This window comes from Neofelis nebulosa, chromosome 7, assembly GCF_028018385.1.
Source record: "Neofelis nebulosa isolate mNeoNeb1 chromosome 7, mNeoNeb1.pri, whole genome shotgun sequence".
Lineage (NCBI taxonomy): Eukaryota > Metazoa > Chordata > Mammalia > Carnivora > Felidae > Neofelis > Neofelis nebulosa.
In genome coordinates, this window is record NC_080788.1 from 109,171,096 (window position 1) to 109,191,454 (window position 20,359).

A 20,359-nucleotide genomic window follows, 5' to 3' on the forward strand; every position below is an offset into this window, starting at 1 on the left:
TAAGGATGATTATGTCTTACTTGAATAAGGAAGCCAAATGGATGTTCTCATACACTATTGGTGGGAGTATGAATTGATGCAAACTTTTCAGCAGTTGTTCAGCTTCTGTTTTCATTTTAAACATTTATATCCTTTGACACAGCATTTTTATTTCTTAAACCCAAGTAACCCCTCCTACAAGTGTGCAAGTAATGTTCATTACCCTCTGGCTTGAAGTTGCAAAAAATTAAAAACCATCTAAATGTTCATGGAGGGGGGACTATTTAAATTATGATACACCTTTCTAACGGAATTTTAGATAACCATTACAGAGAATGAGGTAGATCTATATAGAAATATGTCCAAAATATTTGTTAGGTAAGAAAAGCAAGTTTCTCATAATATGTATTAGTGTCGCATTGAGAAGAAAAGATTTGAAGACTGTGAGCCTGTCATCGTTTTCCCCATAATTTTCAGGAATAATAAAATTTTATATGATGAAAATTATTTTATAATCACAAAAGAAGTAATTTTCAAAAGATAAAACTTCTGTCATAAAAATTTCCCATTTTTCATCTTTTATAAAATTTTATCAGCTCCCATAAAATTCTGTCATGTATATACCATAAGTTGTTTAGCCATTCCCCTATTAATTAATAATTTGGCCTATTTCCAAATTTTTGGTATCATGAAAGATGAAGCAATGAACATTTTCCTAAAATAGAACACTTAAGTTTATGCTCACAAAAGCACCACATCATGTAGCAGAGGCTGAGGGTTAAAACCAGAAAGAACCCATTAGATGATTTTGAATGTAAAAGGTTAATATTTTCTAACCCTTTTAAACCTTGACAAGACTAGGGATGCCCCACCTAAGAGGCAAAAGAGGGGCCCTTGCTTCCCTGGGTACTCAACTATGCTACCCACTCTGGCTGATAAATTATGAGCAGTATTTGTGGTCCCAGTGTGAAAAAGATCAGGGGCCTTATCCTCAGGATACTCTTCGCAGGGCTCGGTTCCCCAGCTGCCTTCTTCCCATTCCATTCCCTCTCCCCAGGTGAACTCATCCACACCCAGCTAATGACTCTGAAATTTGTATCTCCTGCCCAGCCTCTGAGTTCTAGCCATGTATATTCAGCTGCCTCTAAATGTCTCTACTAAAAAAAAAAAAAAAAAAAAAAAATGTCTCTACTTGGATGCCTAAAAAATAGCTCAATATGTCCAAAATAAATCCTGTGAGCCAGAACATGCTCACGCCTTCTTCCCTTTCACTGTCTATATCCTTCCATTACTGAATCCCATTACTTTTCCCCCCTATTAGTTTTGGGTCCATCTAGTTCCCTTTGCCTTCCTGCCACACCCTGCTCCAGGCCACCATCTTTTCTTTTCTGAACACTTCAGTTGCTTCCCAACTAGTTTCCTCATGTTCTCTCCTCCCCCACTGATCTGTTGTCCACATTGTAGCTGGAGGCTCATTGTACGATCACAAGTTAATGCTGTCCATCTCTGTGTGTGACCTTTCAACGGTTTCTCTTTCTCCTTGGGCTAAAGACTGGAATTTTTACTGGCCCCTGCCTTGGCAGGCTCCTGCCGTTTCCTGGCTCATTCAGGCTTCTGAGCCCCTTGCTTATTGTGTGATTCATAGATGGTACTCTAAGATTTGTTGGGTGGGTGAATGGCTAAACATCTTGTGTTAGGTAATACGTGAATGGCACTCCTATCTAACTGATGATACAATGAGATTTTAGGCTTTTGCTGTTTTAGTGACCTTTCAACATTCTTTTACCAATTTAACACAATCAGTCTTGCCTTGAAAAAAAAAATTACAAGTTTATTTAAACCCAGACACGCAAAATACAAGCCAGTCCTAAATGGTTTTGTTGTGAAATTATGATCATAATATTAAATTTATTCTTTTCGGCCACCTCTTCACCCTTATCCATGTACCAGCTTCTCTTCCTTGGAAGAGAGCAGTGAATGATCTTCAGAATATTTGACCACTAGAGACACATTTGCTGTGCACTCCCCTATTCCTGTACATGCAAGGATTGGAAAAAATTCATTGAACTCCTTCTCCATGCACACACTAAAAACCGAAGCAAAAAAAAATTTTGGCAAAATTTTGACGATGCATTTCATAGTGATGTGCATAAAAATGTCTCTTTGCCATAATTCATTTTTTGGGATACTTATTGATTCTCACACAGTTCTTGTTGCAATTGGGGAAGTCTTCTCAGGAAATAATCTACTAGGGGGATTAGCCAGCAATGCAATGCCAGTATATAAAAGAGTGTTTGCCCACTGTATTGGGTTATGAGCCCATGCTTTGGAAGGAGGTGAGCAGAACTGAGAATCCTGGATTTACCCCTGGGTAACTAAATAATGTTGCTGAGATCCTCGTTCACAGGGTTTGTTCAGGATTAAAATAAGATAATATGGCTAAAGCACTTAGCATCTGGTGAACATTTAGTGTAGCTGAATTAGCTACTATCATACTATTGTGCTCTACAGAAGCTTTTTTCAGGTTATACGGACATGCACACACATAACTCAAATGAGCAGAGAAAAAGCAGTATACCTTGAATAGTATATTGACTGTATATTTTTAATAACCAATATCAATGTTGTATTTCATTAAAGAATTATTATCTTTCAGATTAAGATATTAAAATATTTACAGATGAGATGGTTTTATGTCTTGGATTTGCTTCAAAATCTGAAAAAAGATGGATCAGGAATGGAGTAAATGTATACACAAAACAAGATGGGACATGCATTGATAGCACTTATGCTCTGTGACCACTACAGGGATTGTTATATTATTCTCTGTACTTTTGTATAGATTTGAAATTTTCCATGATAAAAAAAAATTTTAATAGATTAAAAATAGTTACTGAATAGCCTCTTAGAGTCATTCTTGTTCAAGGAGCCAGCTCACAACTCACCTTCCTTTATTTCTTTTGGAAGAGTCACTGATTCCGGTGATCTAAGCAGAAAGATTCATGTTATTCTGTTTTATGACTCTCAGAATAGCTCATGGTGGAAACAAAATAAATACAATTTCTGAATTTCCTTTGTCCTCAACCACTTGGGATGCTTCTCTGAAACCACTGTGGGCATTTTAAAGTAACCCTGATTATGCAGCAACAACAATGCATAAAGTAACTCTTTCTACCCTTCTATGCTTGTGTGACAAAAGTTACAGCTATTAAATACCGGTGCTCAGTGACCTAATGAAGGATGAGCCGGTAATTGTGTATTTGGCACTTTGGGATCTGAGCCTCTGCCCTGTATGAACTTGTAATCTTCATTGTGTAGCCTTGTTAAGTTTGGCTGTTGAGTTACATGTTGGCATTGGAGGCTAAGGAACTTCAAAGCCAAAAACTGACCTTTGCATATTTCAAAGTCAGAAGTCATACAATGACTTTTTTGCTTTTGCTTTTTTTTTCTTTACCATCTTTTTTTTTTTAAGTGTTATTTTATTTTGAGGGAGAGATAGCACGAGTGAGAGAGGGACAGAGAGAGGGAGACAGAGAATCCTAAGCAGGCTCCGCACTGTCAGTACTGAAGCCGATGTGGGGCTCAAACTCATGAACAGCGAGATCATGACTTGAGCTGAAATCAAGAGTCGGATGCTTAACCAAGTGCGCCACCCAGGTGCCCCATTTTTTCTTTTTTTTTTTAAGTGAAGATCATGATTTGCCCTTAAAATGGAAGCTGACCGTGTCCATGAATGGCTCTGTAACCTTTGAATCTGTTTGACTAACCCTGTCAATGTTTTACTCTGTCATCTGGCTGCAAGCCATGGAAAAGTATTATGACTGGGTCCTCTCTGCTTTATAATCGTCTTTCCTAAAGTAGTTTCCCTTCTCCAGCTTCACCAAAGCAAAGAATTTGAACTTACATTTCAGGATTCTTCTTCTCCTCCCTCTGGAATCTGTCTCTAAGGGATAAAGCACATCACTTTTTATAAGTTTAATTACCTTGGAACAAGGATCCCAGTGAGGTTTATGAAGCTTCCTTTCTTCCCCTGAAAATAAGACAGGCACTGAGCTGGCTAGGGAAGCTCACTGCTGTCTGTCTGACATGCTTCTGTTTATGTCTTTGGTCAGCGTCTTCTTCCATGACCAAGCTGGAGCTAGGGAGGAGTAAGGCTTAGCCCCAGCTAAGGGGGAGACAGGTACACAGACAGAGCCTTCTGGAATACAGCGCAGGGCATGCTGTTATAGGAGCAGGAACTAACTGGGTACTCTGAGGGCAGAGTTGACTCTCTGGGGATATCAGGACAGAACTTACAGAGAAGGTGTGAGATATTTAGGCTGAGGGCAGAACTAATAGCCTGGGATTATATTATGCTCTTAATTGAATGCCCTTGGAATCCCAGTTTGGGAGTTTTGTCTATTAAGTAGCACCTGGTGTAAAACAAGCAATGGCATTTCCCTCAGGGCTTGTACAGGTCTAAAGAAGGCCTAGAATTAGACTGAAAAGTCAGGATTGAAGTATAACCTGCCTCTGTGGCCTCAGGCATTCTGTGGCAGGGATGCCCTGTGCTGTCAGTTCTGTCTTCTGAGCAGTGAGGCTGTGTTCTGGACTTCTGCAGAGGGCATTGTGATGGGCAGCTTACAGAACTGATTGCAAGCACTTGTCTCTCCCTGAACGATTCCTGCTGCCCATGACAGCGACTGAGTAATAAGCAATTAAACCTCTTACCTGGGATGTTAGTCACAAGCTCTCTTGGGCAATCAAAGGTCGGTTCTCCAGACCGTTGTGGGTTTCTGTTAGCACTTGTTTCTGTTACCAAACAAAATCCTTTATGAGCCCTTAGCAGGCGTAACAGCTTTAGGAGAATTCAGAAACCCGGTAACCTTGTTTGGCAGTGAGAGAGCATGCTCTAGGCACAGGTCCACAGGGGCCTGGACGACTGGCCTAGAACCTGGTGCTGAAAGAGTTTGCCCCCAGGCTCTGATCCCCCACGGGCTTGCTCTCCCTTGGGGCGGCTGACTGTGATCTCTAACCTTGGCCACTTCTTTTTTTTTAATTTTTAAAAATGTTTTTATTATTTATTTTTGAGAGAGACAGAGTGTGAGCGGGGAAGGGGCAGAGAGAGAGGGAGACACAGAATCCGAAGCAGGCTCCAGGCTCTGAGCTGTCAGCACAGAGACTGATGCGGGGCTTGAACCCACAACATGTGAGAGGATGACCTGAGCCAAAGTCGGACACTTAACTGAGCCACCCACAAGCCCCTAACCTTGGCCACTTCTAATGTGTGCCATCTGGCTGAGAGGACCCACACGACCAGGCACTGATAGGGCCTAGAGTCTGAAACCACTCCTGGAAGAACAGCTGAGAGAGACCATGCTCTTGGCTGTGACCTTCCTCCCATGTACAGGACTACAGTCATCCCACCTGCCACCCTGCACCTCGTGATTCCACCTTCAGATATGTCTTGCTTGAGGTGCCCAAGTGGCTCAGTCAGTTAAGCGTCCCACTTCTGCTCAGGTCGTGATCTCATGGTCGTGGATTTGAAACCCACATCAGGCTCTGTGCTGACAGCTCAGAGCCTGGAGCCTGCTTTGAATTCTGTGTCTCCCTCTCTCTCTGCCCCTCCCTGACTCGCACTCTGTCTCTGTCTCTCGGTCAAAAATAAACAAACTTTAAAAAAATACGTCTTGCTCATATTGTGTGGTGACTATGGGGAAGGAAACCATCTCCACTGATCACAGCCTACTGAAAACAGTTGCTTGTTGGAAAGTAGGGTTTTGCATGGAGAAGGCCAGATTCGGTTTAGAGGCAGAAAAGGCTTCCTTTCCTGAAGTGGGCAGCTGAGTGCTTACACAGCTTATGCCCAGGGAGATTGCTGCCAGGAGCAGGTGAGCAGAGAGAAGGTCTGGTCTGCATTCCCACTGATCTGTGCCAGGAAAACTCTGCTGCTTTAACCTCATTTATCGGGGATTCCTAGAAAACAGGACTTTGTTTTCATTCCTGGGTATCTCCAGTGACCTCTCTCTGTAAGACCTATGTGGTCACAGTATCAGCTCCCAGGGCACAGCCTGGAAACTGGTCACGCCAGTTCTGTCATCACCGATCTCCTCTGAGCCGAAAGGTGATCCTGGGCTGGACAGAGACCAGTCTGTCCCTCGGGCCACATAGGCCAACACAATTTGATTCCCAGAGCAGAGATGGGTAAATAGAGCCATGAGCGCTCTGACACAGCCCACTGTGGGTATGAAGCTCCAGAATGACAGTCCTGTGCCCGCTGTGAAGATGCCCCGGTGAGGGGACACCATCACGCCTAGGTTTTTATATGTGGGTAGCCTATTCATATGGGACCATCGTCTAGGAGCCCTGAGGCAAATTTTCAGAGTTGGTCTCAAGTTTTTTCTAAGATAACCCAAAGACGTTGGTTCCCTTTGAAATGTATGCAGAAAGCTTGCTTGGTGTGGTCTGATCGCCCACCCCATGAGCCAGCACGTCCAGGTTTGGGGCCCGGCTGCCCTAGAGCACGCTGCTCTTTGTTTCTTTCAGAGATCTCAAACTGGACAACGTCCTGTTGGACCACGAGGGTCACTGTAAACTGGCGGACTTCGGGATGTGCAAGGAGGGGATTTGTAATGGAGTCACCACAGCAACCTTCTGTGGCACACCCGATTATATTGCTCCAGAGGTGAGTACGGCTTTGGAAATCCTGAGCAGAGATGCCACGGGCTGCTCTTGCGTGCTGTGGCTCTGGGGGCGCATTGCAAGCTGATGCCTCCGCATTCCTTTATGCCTCATTGGGTGAATGATGGCAGAAAATGCCCTCGGTTCCTATAAATAACAATTTGAATTAAAAATGTTGTTGTAAACCTTGTAGTTGCTTTAGGCATTAGCCCTGAATGAGGACAAAGTGTGCTCTGCTCACAGCTAGTTATTTTCCTCTTTATCTCTACTCAGTGCTTTGATCCCAGCCCCATTTAGCAGCAGTAAAGTTCCTCAGTCTTTCCCATGCAAATGAGTGAGCCCAGTATCTTCCTCCCTCTATAGGGATGCAGTGCCAACACCCTTTCTGTTTTGGTTCTGCACACTGGTACCATTACCTAGGCCAAAACAGGCCGTAAATGTTTGATCACCTGGATGAGAAGTCCTCTGAGTTGAACCACAGAGAAAACGGACCAGTCTCTAGAGATAGCATGAAATGTGCATTTTTTTTTTTTACTTTGATATTTCCTAATCCAACATTTTCCCTAGTCTTTAAGGACACTTTTGTTAATCAGATGTGCAAAGCACATGTCACATTGCCTTCTTCACACAGATCCTCCAGGAAATGCTCTACGGACCTGCAGTAGATTGGTGGGCAATGGGCGTGTTGCTCTACGAGATGCTGTGTGGTCACGCCCCCTTTGAGGCAGAGAACGAAGATGACCTCTTTGAAGCCATACTGAACGATGAAGTGGTTTACCCAACATGGCTCCATGAAGATGCCACAGGGATCCTGAAATCTGTAAGTCTGGCTTACCTAGCCAGGTTTGGGCGGCTGCATACCAGCTGGCCGTGTGTGCTGCTTGTGTTTTTTCAGTACCTTCCCATAGTAAGCTCCTAGTGCTAACTGCAATATATGTTTTAAATTGCAGAATCAAAGAATGAGTTCTCTCGGAATGTTTTCCTCTGTTATGCAATAGTTCTTTCTGGGCCAAATGCAAGCGGTTGATACCATTGTTTGCCACCTATCAAGTATTTCTAGCACCTGTGACTTTAGTGTAGGTGAAATGATGCACTTCCTTTATACAGTCAGGACATGCCAGGGTGTTGGGTCACGTGAACGCTATCCCCAGTTTGTTTACATACTGACTGTTTCTGTCTGCAGTGTCCAAGAAGCAGGATGAAGGGGCCTTTCCCTTCATGCTGGGTGAAGCCGGGAGAGGTTTTCCAAACTTCTGCAGATTCCTTTTGCATTCATATCATTCTTATGAATAATAAGTGAGGTGCCAGGCCCAGATTCAGGAGCAGTGCAGTTAATGTGTCATGAAAAGTCTTTTTTGTGTGCATTTAAGGTACCATGTTGGAAGCCTTATTTTGAAGTGAGGAAGAAACTTGGATTTGATGCTTTTATGTTGAAAATAAAAAAGCACACGTAATCTGGATTATTCCTATAACCACATTAGTTGAATTTACAAGTCATGTATTATCACCTGTTGTATGCATAGGGGAATAAAGGTGAATAAAAGCTCAGGTCTTCCAGTAGGGAAAAATCAGAACAACCCATTCTCTTTGTTGGATAATTTCTATGGGATAAGAATTACTTTCCTTAAGTTATGTCCTTTTCAGTGATTTGAGGCAAAAAACTAAATTTGGGAAATATTGGCTATCATGTTGAGAGACTTGTCTCCCTTTAGAAATCTTCAGTCATATGATCAGCGCCTTTTCAAAAACATTTTGTATGCAGGTCACTGTGTACTGGCTGAAGGCACGATTGTCCCTGAGAATTCTCCGTATCTCTAAAAGTGAAATAATCACAGAAATCCTCCTCAGGCAAATATCGTCAAATTAAATTGTAATTGGTAACTTGATTCCCAAGGTTAGGTGCCAGTACCCCCCTGATATTGAGGAAACACTAATCTCCTATAGAAATAAAAGTGACGTCACTTTGGATTCTGCCAAATATCTCCTAATAATGGCATATGTCCGTAAGAACAACTGAGTCGTAGAGTTAGTAGAAGTTTTAGACTGAGGAAACCAAGAATGTGGCTTTTATAATTTTATGAATAAAATACAAAGGAGGGCTTTTCTTTGTGGATTCATGCCCTAAAGTTTAACTTCTGGAAGGGAACAGCACTTGCTGAGGTTGGCTCTGGCTAACTCTGATGACCTAAGCTACTTTAACACAACCTAATCATGCTACAGAATCAGGCTTGCTTTGCATTATTACTTTCCCAGTACCATGGTCCATAATCTGGCTCTTAAGGCACGCTAAACCCCTGTGGCCTACAACCACCATCATTATATTAATGGTTTTTCATAGTGCACATATTTAGTTCAATTTCTGTAGCTGATTTAGCATTATTTTTTAAGTTTTATTTATTTTGAGAGAGACAGAGAGAACATGAGCAGGGGAGGGATAGAGAGAGAGAATCCCAAGCAGGCTCCACCCACTGTCAGCACAGAGCCTGACACAGGGCTCTATCTCATGAACCATAAGTCATGACCTGAGGTGAAATCAAGAGTCAGACACTCAACCGACTGAGCCACCCAGGCACCCCTGATTCAGCATTTTTAAAGTGTAAAAGAAAACCCCAGAGTTTATGATTCGAATGAAAGTACTAGTTCAAAGTATAAAGAAATGTGTCTTGTTCACATGGTGTATGAATGTCATTATGCTTGCTACCATGAAGTGTAGGAAATAAGTCAGTCTGTGCCTTAGGAAACTTTCATGTTCTCTCTATAGGGTTAACAATCCAGTTCAGCGTTTCTACGATAAATAATCTCCTCTCTTTTGTCTGGATCCAGGGGAAATCTTGAGGCCTCATCATGTGAGTTGGACATCACTCACATCTGCTTCTTTTGATTTTTTTTTCTTCAAAATTGCAGTAGTCCTTAGCTGTATTCCAGTATTTCAGAATCCTCTTGAGAGAATTCTTCCCAACTAAATCTGGGACCTAGATCTTAGCTCCCTCATTCAATGCCTGCGAAACCTAGAATCGGTACTAAGTCAAGATTAAGATCCATATGAAACTATTAAGCTTCTTCTTAAGCAGGTAAATCCAATTACTTTAAAAGATATCTTTGATGTGTGTAAAAATATTTTTTGGTAATGTGAATATAGGTTATCCAGAAATATTCTCCCTCCACAGTCTTTGTTCTAAGAGAAAACTGAACCTCTGGTGCCTAAAGTGAAGCTAATCTTCACTGGAGACTGACTTGTTCCCTCCCCTTGCAGTTTCGCTTTTTGGGAAACTGTGAACCTCTTCACTTCCTTTTAGTTTTCTTTCAGATACCAGTTGCTCAGCTGGGTCGAGACAGAACCTGAGGTCGTGATGTGTCATTGACCTTGCACTGGTTTTCCTAAGTGGCATTCTGTGCTCTCTGTGGGGTGTCTCCCTGGAGGAAGGAGCATGGGCTTTCCTTGATGACAGGCTTACCTCCTAGCTCTATTATATTTTGGCTCAGTGACCTTGGTAGTTACTGCACCTCTCTGAATCCTGGTGTCCTTGCTTACAAACTCAAGGTAATAAAACCCACATCATAAGATTATTGTCCAGAACACCTTCAGCATTCGATTCCTTCTTTCTTCAAGGAGCATTCCTTAAAAGTGATTTTCTGGAAAACACTTGAAAAAGGTATCTGATAAAATTACTAAAATACATTTACCCAGAGGATTTCTGGGACACTTTTGTACATTTCACCCTCTATGCCTAAAAATAAAAAGCTTAAATGCCATAGCTGAGGAAATGCAGCTCTTCTCTGCAGAGGGCTGAGACATTTAAATGGAAGTGTGATCAAGGAAAAGCGAGAAAACAGTTAAGAGCACTCAAGACTTGAGGAAAGGCTTCGTTCACCAAGAAGGAAAGGCTTCGTCTGGGAGTGGTGGTGAAGAACCTGCCTCCATAGCAGAGCTGTCCAAGGACAAATCGTGGCTCTTTCACTCACTAGCTGTGTTATCTTTGACAAATAGCTTAATTTTGCCATGCCTCAGTTTCCTCATCTGTACAACTAGGGTATGAGATAGTGTGCAGGAGATACTTGGAACAGTGTTCGGCATAGATTAGATGCTCAGGAGGTGGCCACTAATGTCATTAATGAAAGCTGGATGCATGAAATCGTTGTTCGACTCTGTCCTTTGAAAAATGATTACTTTGTGTCTTGTGTTAGGAAAAGAGCTTAAGGTATCAAGTCATGCTTATAAACCATTCAGACTACTTTCTGGCTTTAATTGCAACTTGATTTAATTAGGCCAATACAGTTTTTTCCTGCTAGGAGAAACCTTAGAGATTGTCTGTTGTCTATTCTGATCCCCCCATTTTATAGATAAGGAAACTGAGGCCCAGAGAAATTGTGACTCACCAGAGGCCATTAAGCACATTTCTTGAAACAAATTAGAACCCTTGTGCATTATTCGCGGGAATATAAAATGGTGCAGCCACTGTGGAAAACAATATGGCAGGCAGTTTCTCAAAAAATTAAACATAAAATTACCACATGGTCCAGCAATTCCATTTCTGGATGTATCGCCAAAAGAAATGAAAGAGGAACTTGAACAGATATTTGTACACCAATGTTTATGGCAGCAGTATTCACAATGTCAAAAAGGTGGAAACAATCCAAATGTTCATTGACAGATGAATGGATAAACACAATGTGGTAATAAGCACACAATGGATTATTATTCAGCTTTAAAAAGGAAGGAAATTTTGATACATGTTACAGCATGGATGGACTTTGAAGGCATGCTTAATGAAATAAGCTAAACACAAAGGACAAATGTATGATTCCTCTTATATGAGGGACCTAGAATGACCTAGAATGTCAACTCTATAGAGACAAAAAGCAAAATGGTGTTTGCCAGGGACTAGGAGGCGGGGCGTGGGGAGGTAGTGTGTAAGGGGTATGGAGTTTCAGTTTTGGAGGATGGAAGAAGTTCTGGAGATGGATGGGTAGTGATAGATGCCCAACAGTGTGACTATGCTAATGTGCTACACACTTAAAAGTGGTTAAGAAGGTAAATATCATGTTCTGTATATTATACCACAGGTTTTTTAAAAAATAAAAGAAAAACCCAGACCAATAAGAACACGGGTGCAAACATGACTAGGGTACAGGCTGAAGAATAAAAGGAGGTTGGAGGATGGGGCTTAGGGCCCACCAGGGTTCAAGGGGTGACAGTGGAAGAGGATTCAGTGAGGAGGTTAGGAAGGGATGACTTCAGGTTGTATAAACATCCAAATCTAAAACGTGTCTACTAGTCTTACTTGTGGCGAAATAGGCCAATGGTTTTACAATGTGATTTATTCACAAACTGTTGTCTGCAGTAACTTTTGAGTGGTACTGGCTCAGTAGGAACAAATGGTCCTCTGCCAGATAACGGAGGGCTTGGGGAGTCCATCTATGTTAGAAGTTTGATAAGCTGAGACATTTTTAAGGACTCTGAACAAGCCTTTATGCCGTTGTGCAATTCCAGTTCAAGATAAGGCACATTGCTTTCTTTAAAAATATTGACTTCAAGCCCTTTTCCAGGATTTTGTGACCGCCTATAATTCTGGGAACTTGGTGACATCAAGAGTTCCTAATGTTGAACGTTGACTCCATTGGCTGGTGTCTTGCATGGTCCTAAAAACTGTCAGGAGGTCCTCCAAGCTAAGTTTTGGACTGCAATCACTTGTCATTACCCTTAATTTTTAGAGCATGGTGACTATTAGAAACATACACACAGAATTGCTGAGATGAAAAATTATTTAAAAAGCAGTTTGTCTAAATCCCTCATTGGCAGATGAAGCCGAGACCCAGAGAGGTGAACCGACTTCACACGATAGAGTGGAAGAAACACGCACTAGTCTGAGAGGCACGCAGCCTCATTCCCCTTCTGCCACGGCTCTTCAGTCTCCCTCTGCAAGGCAGGGATGATGACACCATTGGTACCCACTTCAAATGAGGGAGTACACATGAAAGCACTTTCGAAGTGGCACGCACGATACGGGAGTTAAGTTCTTAGGATTGCCGAGTTATGAGTAGTAATTTCATAGCATACTGAGAGGTGTCGTTATCATCACCCTCTCTCCTTGATCAAGATCCACCAACATCACCAAGGTCATTAAGTGCTAAATTGTACACGAGGCTGGGTTGAATTTTTATTCCAGAGAGAACTGTATTGTGTTTTTCCAGGAGTTTCTGTCCAAACCAAAGACACCTATGGGGGATGTAAATAGCCACACAGATACTGATTCACTTATTCATTTAACAGGCATGTATCCATGCATATACGCATAGCAGCCATGGTTCTGCTGTGTTCAGGTACTACACAAGGGAAATGACAGACATCGTCCTTGCCCTCAAGGAATTTAAGTCCAGCAGGAATAGGAAGGAAAAAAGATGTTCGCAAAAGAAATTATACAAATAACAATATACTTAACAATTTGATTTCTTTTTTTAAAGTCTAAGGTGCTTTGAGAAGATATAGCAGGTCGATGTAACCCAATCTAGGTCATCGAGGGAGGCCATCCTGAGGAAATGACATTTAAGCTGAAACCAAAGGCTGAAGAGAAGCTAGTCAGGTTCAAGAAGTACACAAAGATCTTGAGATAGAATCCATTTGAGTACCTCCCTGGCAGTAGTACAGTCTGGCTGGACTGTAGTGAGCAAAGGGGTAGGGCTATTGGGGTTGTAGGAGATGACACTGTGTGTGAAGGACACTGGAGGCCATGTGAAGGACGGCCAAGATAAGTCATTGAAGGATTTCAAGCAAGTATGAGTCACAAAATTGTTTTTTTTCATGTTTAAGAGATCATCCTGAATAGTTATAAAGAGATACTGTAGACCGGACAGAAGCATTTGCAAGTGAAATATCTAGGATTATTTTTTCGCAGTAATCCAGGGGTAGCAGAGTGGAACAGATGAAACAAGATTGGGCGTGTACAGTAAGTGTCAAGGCTGCATGATGGTTACATATTTGTGTATGTTTGAAAATTTCCGGGGGCGCCTGGGGGGCTCAGTCGGTTAAGTGTCCTACTTTGGCTCAGGTCATGATCTTATGGTCCTTGAGTTCAAGCCCTGCATTGGGCTCTGTGCTGACACCTCAGAGCCCGGAACCTGCTTCAGATTCTGTGTCTCCCTCTCTCTCTGCCCCTCTCCCCCTCACACTCAGTCTCTCTCTGTCTCTGAAAAATGAATAAACCTTAAAAAAATTTTTTTTAAAAAGGAAAACTCCCATAATAGTACAATTTTTTCAATCAATCAATGTTATATGTTGTGTGTATGTGCACATACACAGGCACATATGTATACATACATACTTAGAACTTGTATAACATTGATTTTATATGTATATGTAGGTACACACACACACACACACACACATTACAGACTGTGTAAAATGAACTTGGTCTTCATTAATGCATCAAAATCGTTTCACAATACAAATATACAAACAGAAGAAATAATGTGAGCCACATAGCAGCTATCTGGCCAATCCAGTACATCTTTTTTTTTTCTTTTTTTCAGTTTAGTTTTGAATTTATCATGAAAGATTTCATTAACAGTGGATCTGGATCCAGCTATGCCTTTTGATTGCCAGTAAGAGTCTCAAGGTCCTGGACTGGGAGTCTATATCATCCTGGTCATTTTTATGCTACAAAATTAATCAGATTTTAACATTCTCATTCTTCAACATCCATGAACAATCTCTGTACCTTCCCAAGAAGTATACCTCAGCCCCAAGTTGATAAACTAAGTGTACCCCAAAGAATGATTTCTTTTTTTTTTTTTTACAAAGAACAGGGAAGAAGAGAGCCCTCACTGGTGAGCTCTGCCCCGAGCTGCTCCCCTCCTGCCCTGTGGGATCCTTTCTTGTGGGCTGGGTCCTCCCTTTCCCACCAAGGCAGGAAGGGCCAAGATCTCAAGCCAGCCCTTCACGTCCGCTCCCCCCACCACTCTCAGTTGGTGGGCCATCCCTATTTGGCTTCCTGAGATTTCCTGATGCTTTTTTCTTTAGAACATAAGGTCAGCACTGTTCCTGGAATTGGTGTCTGCTGGATATTTTGCTTGCCTTTTTTTTTTTCCTTCAAAAGGAAATACTGTTTGAATTTCTTTTTACCTTTTAAAATGGAAGGTATTTAGGGGTACCTGGGTGGCTCAGTTGGTTAATCGACTGACTCTTGATTTCAGCTCAGGTCATGATCTCACAGTTGGTGAGTTTGAGCCCCGCATATGCTCCGACAGCATGGAAATTGCTTGGGATACTCTCTCTCCCTTTTTCTCTCTCTCCCTTTCTCTCTCTCTCTCTCTCTCTCTCTGCCCCTCCCCTGCCCTCTATCTCTATCTCAAAAATAAACTTTTTAAGAATGGAAGGCATTATTATCATCTCTGGAAACTGTTTGGATACCCATTTATATAGCATACCATAGATTCAGGTGTTAAGCATCTTGTGGCTTCATATGGTGTAATAATGTCAGTGAGTCCCCTGAATCAAGGGTGAGGGGGTATTCTTGTCCCATGTTCCACAGAAAATGAGTGGTTGAACAAGCTGGGCCCCAGCCAACAGAACTCCCAGTGTTACTTTCCTACCCTAGCCCTTCCTATCATCACCTTTACCCCCACCCCCAAGATTGTGGACTTTTAAGTTCCTTGTGTGAGGATGTTCAAACATTTCATATAGACGTGGATGGAGGCAGAGGACTTGTTTGTGAGGACACCCTTGGGGCACAGAACCATCGGGAAGAGGGGAACTGGAACATACACAGTTGAGCCCAGGACTTCTACTTGGGAAAAACTCCCAAATCATTAACCATGATCCTTAAAACTAAAAATACCCATTGCACGCACTCAAAAAAACTGCAACGGGAGGCCATTTTTCTTGTTTGCTTTTTTGTCTCTCATTTCTCATCGTTCCTTTAAACGTGTATGTGAAATGCTCATATGTCCAAGCCCCAAAAGCAAAACAGTCCCACCCATTAGCTCTCATAGATTATAAAAACTGGCAATACCCATAGAAGTTAACACAGAAAAGAAATATGAAGACACACTTGTGTAAAAGCATTCCAGATTTATGACTTGAAAAATGATTTTTTAAATGTTTTTTTTAACTTGGTTTTAGAATAATGCATGCTTTCTGTTGGCTGAGTTTCCTTAACTGGCACTAAATTAATTATCCCCAAATGCTAATAATCATAACACAGAAGAAAATACAGAGTTTGCTTAGAGTTTCTATGGTTGCACTGAGTTTTGCCTGCGTGTAGCTCCAGAAAGAGAGACTTGGGGAAGTCCTCACGAATCCGAAGAGCTTAGGAAGGTGATGGCCTTTCTGTGAGGTGAGTGTTCCTTTGTACTAAATCATCTCCTCTCCTCAGAGGGATCACGAGGCTCAGTGCTGACTCAGGTGGAGTCAGTGCCCTTTTCTGTGAGCTCACACAGGTGGCCAGGTTAAATAAGTGCTGAAAGGAGTTTGGTGCACTCTCCTGAGTCACCTTTGTCAGTGCAGGAGGCATTGTAAACTTGGCATTAGAGGGAGATTTACAGAGTGCTTTTGTTCTTAAGCTTTATAGAAATTAAAGTGTGTGTACTTGTGTGGGTTTACCTGTCATCACACCTATCAGATTTCATCATCTGCATTGTCTGCAGGAATCCTGTTTGCCTCTGTGCACAAAGGGGGAATCACAATCAGTGCTGGGAGCCTCTTTTAGCCATGAGTGTGTCCCACGTCTGTCACCAGGCAGTTGATGAGAGCAGCATTGAATTTGACCCTCTCCGTTTCCTACTCCTCTCCTGGCAGAAGTTGAGATGTTCAAGGAGGTGGTCAGCCAGGAGGAGGCTGAGGAAGTGGAGGGAAAACTGGGACCAGATTAAGGTAGAGGATCTAACTGTGGATCATTAGAACCGATGTTTCAAACACTGTGATGGGGAAAATCCAAAAGAAATTTACTGAATGATTCTTTAGCAAGAGAGATGGTTAACACCGGGACTGGTGTTCCCATATGAGGAAATGGAGCTGCTCCACAGGCCTCTTACTGAAACTGCTAATGCAATAAACACCTTTCAGAAATGAACCATTTTCTTACAGATAGATCAATGCGAGTGTTGGCAGAAGATAGAAAAACAGTAGCACATTGATCTTCCCATAGACTTTTTGACATTTTAAAAATCATATTTTTTAAAAAATTTTTTTTAATGTTTTTATTTATTTTTGAGACAGAGAGAGACAGAGCACGAGCAGGGGAGGGGCAGAGAGAGAGGGAGACACAGAATCTGAAGCAGGCTCCAGGCTGTCAGCACAGAGCCTGACGCGGGGCTCGAACTCATGAATCGCGAGATCATGACCTGAGCCGAAGCCAGACGCTTAACCGACTGGGCCACCCAGGCGCCCCTTAAAAATCATATTTTATTAAACGTACTGTACTCAGCTTCCTTCCCCCTTATTTTAGCTTATATGATTACTAGGAATAGAGGTCCTGGTGTTTTATTTGTAGCTGGCAGTGTGAAGGATTTTTTTAATGGAGTAATACCACTCCATTAAAATATACCACTTGGGGGCGCCTGGGTGGCGCAGTCGGTTAAGCGTCCGACTTCAGCCAGGTCACGATCTCGCGGTCCGTGAGTTCGAGCCCCGCGTCAGGCTCTGGGCCGATGGCTCAGAGCCTGGAGCCTGTTTCCGATTCTGTGTCTCCCTCTCTCTCTGCCCCTCCCCCGTTCATGCTCTGTCTCTCTCTGTCCCAAAAATAAAATAAAAAATGTTGAAAAAAAAATTTAAAAAAAAAAAAAATAAATAAAATAAAATATACCACTTGCCTATTTTTTTTAATTTTTAATTTATTTTAATTTATTTTTTATTTTTTTTAATGTTTATTTTTGAGACAGAGAGAGAGACAGAGTATGAGCAGGGGAGGGGCAGAGAGAGAAGCAGGCTCCAGGCTCTGAGCTGTCAGCATAGAGGCCAGCATGGGGCTCAAACCCACAAGCTGTGAGCTCAATACTTGAAGTCGGGCACTTAACCTACTGTGAGCCACCCAGGTGTCCCATTTTTTAAATTTTTTTAAATTTTTATTTTTAGATTTTGTTTTAGAGAGAGTGAGAGAGAGAGCACATGCGAGTGGAGGAGAGGGGCAGAGGCAGAGAGAGAATCGTAAGCAGGCTCTGTGCTCAGCACAGAGCCCAATGTGGGACTCAATCCTATGACCCTGGGATCATGACCTGAGCTGAAATCAAGAGCTCGACTCTCAACCAACTGAGCCACCCAGGTGTTCCCTCCACCACTTGCCTCTTCAGTCTCCATATCTCAGCCAGGAGAATGAAGATGTCAGAGGTTTTATAAAATGAGCATGGAAACCCTTTTGATGTGGTAGTTTGCTAACCAAGAAATGTGCGTCGGAAGAGCTTTTTGTTTCAAGCTGGAAAAACTCTTGTGAACAGAACTCGTACACTTATTTTCTTTCATGTGCCCTTTCCAACTATCAAAGACCAATAATTTTTAGCCGTTGATAGTTACGTTTGGTTCAGACACCAAAGATAGTGTCCATCCTAGGTAAAGACAAGTATTGGCCTGGGTTCCATCAGGAGGAAATAAAAGGCATTGTGTAGTGTCCTCTAGAGGATCCTTGTTTAGTACTTGCTTCCTTTAAAGAGCTACATTTCAGGGGATCACACCTGAAAACAAGTGGTAGTGGCTATGGTGAATAGAGCTTCCTTTTCCTTTAACGCTTGGGAGTTACTGGAGAGCAATGAAACCTGACCTGTCAGTCAGAGCTGCTTGAGACCGGTTTGCCAGGAATAAAACCATCTTGGCCAACAACACTGGTGTTGGCACAAGTGTCTGACCTTGGGCTTTTCTGTCTCTGGGACTCACCTCTGACCTTTACCTTTTTTTAAACCAACATTGTCTTATGACTTGGGATTTAGGGGAAGCTATAATGATTATAAAACACAGGAAAATTAGAGTGTTAAGAGCACTGAAAAGGAATTAAGCAGTTGCCCACAAAAAAGGTGCTGGATTCCAGTCACTGACAGCATGAGAAATATAGCCGACAAACTCACTACAGACTTTAGCACTGTTTCTACTCCATTGCAGGATCAACAGTACAGGGTATTATACTGGCTTTCATGAGGAGGAAATAAAGTACACTGTATACTGTGTCTCTGGAGATACGGAATATTCTGATGTAGATTAGTTACAAGTAACTTAGCAGTAAGATGTTGATCCACTGGCATTTTCAAATATATACTCGCGTGCCCTCTTCAGTGTCTCGCCCAAGGAGATTAGCTTGACCAACCTTTGTTTCATTTTATTGTTTATAAAGACAACTCCACTTGAGACCCAAGGAAAATGTGGCTTCTCTAGCTGAGGGAGGTATATCTTCAAAATGTCAGCTCTTCTCTCCCAGAATTTTAACGATAAAACTAAGAAGAGACCAAAGATAAGATAAGATTGTAGACTCTTGATATTAGCATAGGCCATGAAAGGCATTGATCTCCCTTCCCACCTGATGCCAGATAGGTTATCCAGAATCCTTGACAACTCATGGAAGTTCTTCTTTGAATGTTTCCAATAAGACAGTCGTGTTCCTCCTAGCAAAGCTCTTTCTATCGCTTAATGGCATTGGGTATTAAACTTAATTGTCTTTATAAGCTTATATATGCTCCCTTAACTCCAACTCCCTAAACAGATTTCTCCTACTTGGAACTGCTTCTTATGGCCGACAGCTCTTCTGGTGTTTGAAAATATCAGCAGTGCCTTTCTATCCTTTTTTCTCCAATATAAAGACCTCTGTTGTTCAAAGTAAAGCAAGGTAGTCAGACTAAAGGATTCTTTGGGTTCTTTTCAAGACTATTTGTTGTCTCTCCCTTCTCTTAGTACCTGCTGGTCACGTGGGCCAGCACAGGAAGTATAACATAAGTAAGCACACAAAATGCTGTGCATTCTCCTTCAGAGGTGAAGTCCTGAATGTCATCCCATGATTCCTCCTGACCTGTCAGCCCACACTGGTTTTTGATCCAGAAAACAAATTAGAAGATTGGTCTCCTCAAGAGATGGTTTAGCACAGTGACTGAAAGCAAAGGTTTCTAGTACTAGATAGAAACTCCACCGCTCCCAATCTGGGTGGCCTTGGGACAGGTTACAGATTGGACTGTTCCTTGGTTTTCCAGTATGTAAAAAGGGAATGATAATCAGGGTTGCTGTAAATATTCTATAGAATGAACTTGAAACACTTAAGTCAATACCTGTTGTAATGCAAGGACATATATGTAGAGTAATAGTAATGGCTACCACTTACCAAGCTACAACATTTACAAAAACTATACCATTTTTTAAATTGAAGTATAGTTAGCATACAGTATATTAGTTTCAGGTCTACACACAGGAATTCAACATCTGTGTGCATTACAAAATGGTCACCATGATAAGCACAGTTACCATCTGTCACCATACAAAACTGTTGCAAAATTATTGACTGTATTCCCTATGTTATATTTTTCTTCCAGTGACTTATTTGTTTTACAACTGGAAGTTTGTACCTCTTAATTCCCTTCACCAATTTTGCCTATCCCTCCGCTGGCAACCATCAGTTTGTTCTCTGTATTTAGGAGTCTGTGTCTGGTTTTGTTTGTTTTGTTTTTCAGATTCCACATATAAGTGTAATCATATGGTATCTGTCTGACTTATTATACTTAGCATAATACCATCTAGGTCCATCCATGTTGTTACTAA

At 42.0% G+C, this 20,359-nt stretch overlaps 1 protein-coding gene and 1 long non-coding RNA gene across 8 annotated transcripts in view; one reads left to right on the forward strand and one right to left on the reverse strand.

The window, feature by feature from the left end:
- PRKCH (protein kinase C eta) overlaps positions 1 to 20,359 on the forward strand; it is a 232,643-nt gene that overhangs the window by 195,817 nt on the left and 16,467 nt on the right. For both annotated transcript variants that reach the window (XM_058739248.1, XM_058739249.1), the window contains exons 11-12: positions 6,505 to 6,643; positions 7,271 to 7,459. In XM_058739248.1, the coding sequence (XP_058595231.1) occupies positions 6,505 to 6,643; positions 7,271 to 7,459 (328 nt within the window). The remainder of the gene's footprint in view (positions 1 to 6,504; positions 6,644 to 7,270; positions 7,460 to 20,359) is intronic.
- Positions 1 to 20,359, reverse strand: part of LOC131517313 (uncharacterized) — an 86,014-nt gene that overhangs the window by 7,898 nt on the left and 57,757 nt on the right. For all 6 annotated transcript variants that reach the window (XR_009264513.1, XR_009264512.1, XR_009264517.1 and 3 more), the window contains 2 exons: positions 4,690 to 4,770; positions 3,884 to 3,922 (listed from right to left, as the gene is read on the reverse strand). This is a non-coding gene — a long non-coding RNA (uncharacterized LOC131517313). The remainder of the gene's footprint in view (positions 1 to 3,883; positions 3,923 to 4,689; positions 4,771 to 20,359) is intronic.